This window comes from Hakea prostrata, chromosome 4 (assembly GCF_041222555.1).
Source record: "Hakea prostrata isolate BN-2017 chromosome 4, UWA_Hpros_2, whole genome shotgun sequence".
NCBI lineage: Eukaryota > Viridiplantae > Streptophyta > Magnoliopsida > Proteales > Proteaceae > Hakea > Hakea prostrata.
Window position 1 is genome coordinate 12,446,701 of NC_142603.1, and position 8,800 is coordinate 12,455,500.

At 38.7% G+C, this 8,800-nt stretch overlaps 1 protein-coding gene across 1 annotated transcript in view; it reads left to right on the plus strand.

Moving 5' to 3' along the window:
• LOC149017952 (peptidase uncH-like) overlaps positions 1-7,655 on the plus strand; it is a 31,572-nt gene extending 23,917 nt beyond the window's left edge. Inside the window, 4 exon segments of the mRNA XM_089152268.1 lie at positions 875-944; positions 1,037-1,128; positions 6,490-6,594; positions 6,681-7,655. Coding sequence (XP_089008394.1) covers positions 875-944; positions 1,037-1,128; positions 6,490-6,594; positions 6,681-6,794 — 381 coding nt within the window. The 3' untranslated portion in view covers positions 6,795-7,655.
• Positions 7,656-8,800: the final 1,145 nt, after the last annotated feature.

The following is an 8,800-nucleotide window of genomic DNA, read 5'->3' on the forward strand; positions in this document are numbered from 1 at the left end:
TATAATAACAAAGCTTTTGTAAACCTTTCAATTTGGCCGTATGTCGGTTGTATAAAGGTAGTGAATGAGCAAATGACATCTCATTTTCTGCACATTAGGCACAATAGAGGCATATTTCACATCATGGGGTCTACTTCCCGAGGAATATATGTGCTCCAAACTGTTCAAGGATTCTAGCATCTAAGAAATGGTGCTCTTTGAAGTGACTAGAAAGACAAAGTAATCATCTGATCGGACCTTTGAGATTCTCAAAGCCAGCTTTGATGGTTGCTAAGAACATTGATGAAAACCAACCTTTGAGAGTAAGAGATCATAAAGCTATTGTTGGGGAAGTTATAGGGTGTATAGGGGGCTTTTTTCTTGGAAGGGACTGCTAGTGATGTGGCAATACAAGGGATTCTCTTATCCCTTCTATAAATCTTTCACTTTTTGGAGGAAACAAGAATTGAAATGATCAACTTCTGGACTGTGATAGCTAACCAAGCTGTTCTTGTTTTTAAAAACTACAGTTAGAAAGCAGTCCAGTGGCTGGTTTTGTTATGGAGGTGGGACTTGAGCTGTTGCAAGTTGTATTGGCTGGTTAGTGGTGATGCATCATTAAAATAGTAATGCAACCATAAGAGGGACTAAGTTATAAGTCAGTAAACCCAAAAAAATGTTGCTAGGGAGAGAAAATGTTGGGTTCATGTTGGATTCTTCTTTCTTTCTTTTTTTTTTTTTGGGGGGGGGGTCACTCAAATTTGTCATATTTTTTGTTATTTGATATTTCTTAGTGTTCAAAGTCCAGTTTATTCGCAAAAAGTCCTTTTTGTTGAAGATAGGATGTTAGAGAAGAAGATCAATGAATAATTATTTTTTGTTTTTTGATGAACAGGTGGGTGACCTGAATGCTTTGAAAGTGGAAACGCACAAATTTGAATCTCACTATATCGATAATCTTCTTGGTAAATGCTACAATGCAACTCCCAGCGTTGACTTACCGATTGATATGATCAATTTGAATGAATTGTGATGGATTCTTTTCAATTGATTATAGGGAGTGAAAAAGCTTTCATGGAGAGGTCACCTATCAATTTTGTTGATAATTTTTCCTGCCCTGTGATACTGTTCCAGGGATTAGAGGACAAGGTATCCAGCTATGCAACCTTGTTCTTACAACTGCTGCTATTATTTTATATGTTTTTGTTGTTTTTATTTCTATTTCTTGATGATTTGATTATGGATATTCTTACTGATTATTATTTTATTCGGGAACATGGCTGAATTATTTTAGTCAAACTTGATGGAAGGCAAAAGATGATCTCAATTTTAGTGCAAAAATTGTGTGAATTTTTTCTTTTTCTTCTTCTAGTATGTAAAGAAAGGGGTCTTTTTTAAAAGAAGAAAAGCAATAAATGAACAATTACCTACCGGAAAAAAAGAATATATAATTCCTTACACAGTTTGACTTTTTTTTCTTTCTAGATGAATAAGTAACTATATAAAACAACAAAGCAAATAATGTACTAGGGGAGAGTGAGGACCAATATCAAGTCCATTTCTTACAAGGAAATGGACCATCCATTCCTTGAGATGTGTGACAAGAGCCATCAAATGGTGGAAATCCATTTACGGGACATCAATTAACTAACAATGTGACTTGCCTATTTCACCATTTGATGTGATCACACTTGGCACACATCAACAATGGATGGTTCATTCGGGAAATGGACCCAAATGAGAGGGGAGGGGACCACCTCCAGAAAGAGCAGCCGGGGGGGGGGGGGGGTGAGGAATAGAGAGGAGCCTAGAAGAAACATCGAAATAGATGGTATTCCAAATCATATCCAAAGAGCAGGATTTGGAAGTCCTTAAGGTTGCACTCCCACCACAGGTGGTGGATAGTGGCATTGAAAACTAGTTATCAATACGATCGCATATAAAGAGCCTGAAAAGTTTCTCAAAATCCATGACCAATCTCGAGCAAATCGAAATGAGTGTCTTGAACGGGGCCATATAGAGGCAAGGGCTTTTCCCCAATGCAGTTAGGAGAAGGGGCAAGTGAAGAAGAGGTGATCGAGGTCCTCTGAACCATTCCAACGACAGGATTCGCTGTTAGGATTCAAACTTCAAAATTCAACTATCAAATTAAAAATATTAAAAGGGTAAACTCTTTGACTTTTCTATACACGTTAATACAAATCCCATTTTGATTTATACCAGCTCAAGCGAGCATTGGCATAGTTAGTCTTCATCACTTGTTTTTTTTTTTTTTTTTTTTTTTTTTTTTTTTTTTTTGGGGAGTCTTTTTTTCTTTTTCTTTCTCTTTCTTTCTTCTTCTTTTCCTTTCCGCGAAATAGTTCGGGGCTTTTTTTTTTTTTCTTCTCTCCTTCTCCATTCGGGAAATAGTGGCTCCTTCAACGAGCGGCAGTGAAGATAATGGGTTTTGAATAAGATAAATAGGACTCATCGGCCTCCTCGGACTCTCGAACACACAAAGCCAAAAGCTAAGAAGATCAAAGGGAAAAGAAAAGGGGTTTAGAATTTCGCCGAAAATCGGGATAGGCGGAAAACGGGGGAATGGAAATTTCGTTCAATGGGTTTATTTCGCCCTTGGCCAACGGCGCGCCGACTTCGTCCAGCTGAACCATTCCAACAAAGGATGTTGTTAGGGTTAAGGGGGGGGTGGGGGGGGGGGGGGGGGGGGGGGGGGGGGGGTGGGGGGCTCGGGGGGGGGGGGGGGGGGGGGGGTGGGGGCCTTCCCCCCCCCCGGGGGCGGGGGGGGGGGGGGGGGGGGGGGGGCGGGAATGTTTTGGAGGGAGAGAGGAGCCAAACGGTGAGGTCTTGAGGGAGAGTCCAGAAAGGGTGAGAGAGTGAATCCCAGACTGTGAGACTACGGTGGGGAAGACGGGACTAGGAGCAACCAGTGATGAAAGTAGCGAGGGGGCTGCTTTAGGGATGCGGGTCTCATTGACAGATTCGCGGGCCAAGGAGGTGAAAAGAATACCTATCAAATGCCACGGGTTGAGCTACAAGAGATTTGGGTGGAAAAGGTAGAAAGGGCATGTGGTCTCGAAGGAGGAGTTTCCTGCAGACCCAGGAGGGATTGGAGGAACAGTGGTAGTCCAAAAGGAGTCATATTTGAGAAGGTAAGAGTACACCCACTTTAAACCCATGGAACAATATTCGATCAAAACCCTCAAAATTTCGAGCAAAGTTTCGCATTTCCAGGAGCTCAAAACAAAACCATGAGGGAACGAGAGAAAAAAGTCCCAGGTTTGGTTGAAACCAACAAAATTTTCGAGAAACCATGCGAAACTAGGAAGTTTCTCCCCAATTGGCTCGAACTTGGATCGACCCAGCTAGAACAACTAGCTTATGAGAAAAATTCGAGGGAAACTCAAGTTTTGACCTTGTGAAAATGTGAAATTTTGTTGAAACCTAAGACTTTTTCTTGTAATCTCGTGGTTTCCCCAAATTTTTTAGTTTTTGTTTCTTTTATGTTTCCTCAAATGCCATGACCAATTCACCCTTCCATCACGACTTCCCAATCCAAATTGTGTATTCCTTCAAACTGATTATCTTAGGCATGTTGATGACCAAACTTATAGAGTTACAGTTGTGATTACCTCGACAACCATAGGCATAACATGTCATGGGATGTCTATGTTCATTGGTCGGAGGAGAGGATGTTATAGGCACGTTTTTACTTGGCTCACGGGATGGATCCACCGAGGCACTTCTCTTGGCACGGAGTTAGTGAATTGTACTTCCCTTTTTTTTTATTGTTAGTTACATTGTATTTGATGTTTTGAATTGAACTTAAAAAATTATATATTGAATGTTATGTACTTAAGTTGTTAGGTTTATGGTGTACTTCTCGGACAACTCTTCATTGATGTTATGTACTTTGAATAACATATCCACATTAACTTTTTTAGCAAAATGCATGTGTCAATGTGTTCTTTATACTCTAATGAGCTTCAATTCAAAGTCCCCCCCCCAAAAAACTCCCTTAAAACCTGTTGAAACTTGTAAGGAAAAAGTCCCAAGTTTCCCCGTAATTTCTTAGGTTTTCACCGAAGTTTTCCATTTTCACCTAGTCAAAACTTGGGTTTCCTTCTAATTTTTTCCATGTTCAACCCAGATGGAATCATGTTTGGAAGCGATCTTCAAAATGAGTTTTTAAGAGACAAGCCATATTGACATCTTGAATGCGGCAAATCCCCAAACCCCTTTGGACTTTGGAGGACAGGTGGCCGACCAACTGATATGGTGAAGGAAGCATGAGGATTTCATGACACTTCTAGAGGAAAGCACAGAAGAGGGATTCCATGGCATGAATGGTAGATATGGGGATAGAGATAGGAAGATTAGAGGACCGAGCGGATGAGCATGTGGGTTTTTATAAGATCAAATTATCTTTCCTTTTACTGTTACAGATTTTACTTAAATCACTCTATAGATGATAAGAAACAAGGAAAGCTATAGATTCCTTTACCTGCACAACTGATGTTACCATAATCAACGAAAAGTAAGGTTGTTTGCACAATTTTCTAGGAGGCTTTTAATTTTGATTTGAATTTGATCCAGGATTTAGTGCTGGTTGGTTTGGCAGGGATTATTTTTGTTTATTTAGTGTACTTGGCTGAATTTTAAGACCTAGAAGTAGGGGACTAAGGGAGTACATGGGAATTATTACTCTAGTTTAATGGATGCCCTTGTCTTTCTTTTTCCTTTTTCCCTTCCCCCAAAAGGCAAGCTTCATGTATTAGAGAACAATAAAAGAATGACAGAAAAGGCAACTGCAAAGAACCCTATCTAAACAAGCCTAGAAAAAGGGGAGGAGGTCAATAACCAGTAGGATAGCCCTGCCAACACCAGTGAAACTAGCATTAACTTGGATTAAAAAGAAAAAAAAATCCTTCCTTTTCATATCTGACTGAATCACGGCTTTCAAGATTTGCATCAGATTCTCCTGGGTGCATAATGGGTCCCATTTTTATTGAAGTTAGATCAGGGATTTATTTTATACCTAATGCCCAAGTTGTTACTTGGACTATTTGAGTTAGTTTAGGAAATGTAGAGATCCTAGTTGTCAAATCAGGAAATCTTATAATTCAGTTGATTCAGGAGATATCTTTAGTTTTTTTTTCTTGGATCTTTGGAGTTGAATTTGTGGCCTCTTCTTTATGGGATCTCTTTTACTTCTCCTCTGTGGGTAATTCTGAAATGGAATAGAATCCATCGTTGTATAAGGTGATCTCTCCCCTCCCCGCCCCTCCCTTGGGCATCCATACCAGCTGGATATCTTCTTTCTCTTATGTCCATAACTGGCATTTTTATATCAGTATTTCATAGTGGAGAGTTTTTATTTCCCATTGTTTGGGATTTGTTTCAGTCAAGAACAACACAATAATGTGTTTTAGTTTGGAAATCCATGCATTGGTGAAATTTTTGCTTTCCACAACGGGATATGGTAAATTATGCCAGCAAGTTTTGAACTATAGAATTACATATAATTGAGGCTGACTTTTTAAGTTTTAATGCGAAAGCAACCTCGAACCATGGAAACCCAGTGGACTTGGCCAATTTGTGGGCTTTTATAAGATCAAATTATCTTTCCTTTTCCTGTTTGAAGTTGTGCTGTAGTCAATAGGAGTCAGGAGACAAGTTCCTCTCAGTTTATGGTATCAATGTTCTGTCCCTGTACTCCTAGCAATTTGCGTTCTAAGACTGCTTGTTTCATACTTTTCTTTTGAAAAGGTGCCTTTATGAATAGCTTGGAGTAGGAGCAGGAAAATCTTTTTATGGTAGTACACCAGCCAAAGCCCCTTTTAATATTAGTATTTACTAATATAATTTATTGTTTGCTTTCTCTGCAGGTGAATTCTTGCTCCTTTCTTCTGTGTACAATAACCTGTTTAAGAATCTGATCTTACATATATGCTAGCTCATTATCTTTGAAATTTCCTGTTACTGTTTTCTTTCAACTTGATCTCTGGGGTTTACTTTAAGACTGTATCAACCCTATTTTCCATTACCTTAGTGGGCCTAATTGCATCCTTTGATGTTCCAGAGTGCCCTTAATTTTTTTCTTTGATCAGAGGATCTGATTATAATGACACTTTGCCTGAATTTTGTCCAAAAGATCAATACTTCCTAAGTCACAAGGTTTCCCATTAAACTCTAATCTGCGATCTTTTTAGATTTTGGTTCCCTTATAGTTTTACGCTTCTGTTCCCCCATATATGTTGTTTGTTTCTTTCACCTTCAGCTTTGTGTCTGTTTGTGTTATTTATCTCTGGTTCATTAGTTCCTGGAACAAGAAGCAACCAACACTCGTCCTACAACACTTTGGTTGCTTCAATATAGAAAACTTTTTGTTCCACGCGAGGAAGTCTAATTATAATGGTATCTTATGTAGGCTGTGACAGTCTGCATTGAAATATAATGCCACCGGTCATTGATAAGCAATACAGTAACCATTTCATGCCTCTTATGTTCCAGGTTGTGCCACCAGATCAAGCACGCAAAATTTATCTGGCCTTAAAGAAGAAAGGAGTGCCTGTTGCACTTGTTGAGTACGAAGGAGAGCAACATGGATTTCGCAAGGTATATACTTTCCCAATTTTGATTCTGTGATCTGGTGGAGTTGAGTTGAAAAGCAGTATTAATTAATTTTACACACACTTACACAGGCTGAGAACATAATCTTCACCCTAGAGCAACAGATGGTGTTCTTTGCTCGAGTAGTGGGGAACTTCAAGGTGGCTGATGCAATTTCTCCAATCAAAATTGACAACTTTGATTAACTCAGTAACAGTATTCTGAATCTAGTGTCTATGGAAGGGGTTTGTTGAATTTCTTTGTAGAGATATTTTCCAAAAATTATGATGTTACCAATGATCAGAATGTATAAATCTTGGGATCAAGTCTTCCCTTCCCCTATAGACTTGGATTTATCTCTCATTAAGCAAAGCCTTTTGTACAAGAAGAGTTTTTTACCCTTGAAAACCTTGTGAATCAGAAATGAGACCGAGATTATTAAATTGGACAAGGTGGTTGTATGTGATTTTCGTATTCTGACCAATAAGGCTTAGAACCTAAACCAGAAGCTGCTCAACAGGTATTACGTGTGACAATTGGTGAAAATGGAAGTGATTCTTCACTGATGCATATCAGAGTTCCTTGTGCTAGTTTTGCACTACTGTGGCATCAAAAACGTGAAGCACCTTATCGTCTGTATGAATACGACATTTCAAGTCCAAGAGCTTGTAATGCAAGGTTTGTGTCTACCTAACCATATTACTAGGTTAATTCTTGGTTCACACAGGTCTCATGGATTGGATTGTATGGATTAGCGTGAAAAGCCATTATCTGCTGCAAAAGGAAACCAGTTACTTGCCTTCAAGTGCAGGGATCCCATTTAATTCTTGGCCACATTTGTATTGAAGTTGACTCCACAGAATAGAACCCCCACCAAACATCTCGAAGACCATGACTACCCATATGTCTTGCAATCAATATCATCAAATAAATGTGAGGCACATTCACTGGTGTTAGTTGTTTCAAGCACTTATGAGTTTAACCTTCAATGGTGCTTTACTGAATTTTTCTTCACGTGTTGGTGGACATCACTTTCAACTTGTGCTTCTAATAAAGAGAACATCTTGATTAACCTCAGAAAACTTCCATTTGTAATGGTCAAATTCGGTGTCTTAAGGTCAAGAAGTAATCATCTAGAGAGAGAGAGAGAAGGAAAGGGATATCATAAGATCCATTATTATAGTGGGGAACCCACTCACAAATCATAATGTCAATGATCCAATTGGACGGAAAGAAACCCAGAAATCCTTCTTTTCTTCCATGGAATATCTAAAAGGGCTTACCTTTTAGATGGTCAGATCTTGAAATTCCACAGAGAACTATTTGGAACACTATGTTATTGTGGGGCATTTGTGTTTGGTCTTGTAGCACGCAAAGGCCTTTGTCACCAGATGTGATTCAGTAACTGGGAATATCCTTTTTAGCTCCATTGTGGATTTAAGCAGTCTCATTTGACTGGTAGAAAATCAAAGTGCCCAAGCCTTCATTCCTATATGGACCCTAGTAAGGTGGAGAACCACTGATCTGCACCAAAAGTGAAGCAGCACAAAGCAGAAAATAACTCAAAAGTGGGATAAGATCACAATTGGGCATCTACATGTTCTTGTTGTGTCCAAATTTTGGTGTAATTTCATATTTTAAAGAAACCCACAAGTTGAAATTTCTTTTTCTCGAGTTCCTTTAATTTTCTACCCAAAAAAAAAAGTTTGATTACCAAAAAAAAGAAAAAAAAGAGTTCCTTTCGCTTTGGAATCAATCAAAGTACCTTCAGATTAAAACACGAAAGGGAATGATCGTGGTTCCCAGTTAAGCTATCTAAAAACATGGATTATGGCTGTGGTTGAAATTAAACCTAAGATTTATTGTTCCACTTAATGATCGTGGAAATTATATGTATTAGGTTCACCAGAGTCAACTTATGTGCATGTTGATTGCTCCTCAAAGTGGTTTAGCTGTTACAAATAATTTAAATTGATGCCAAATGACAAGAAAACAAGGCCAAACAGGAGAGTGGATTGAAAATGATAAACTAGTTATTTCAAAAGTGCTTGACAAGAAGTTCAACATTTAGCTGCCTCCAAAACAAACACAAAATAACGTTTTGTAGCGTGGCAAGAAACCCGAAAACAGAGATTTAAACAAAATAATAAAATGAAAATGCCCTTGAAATAAAAAATAAAAATAAAAACCCAAAACAACCTAGGAAGGCAAA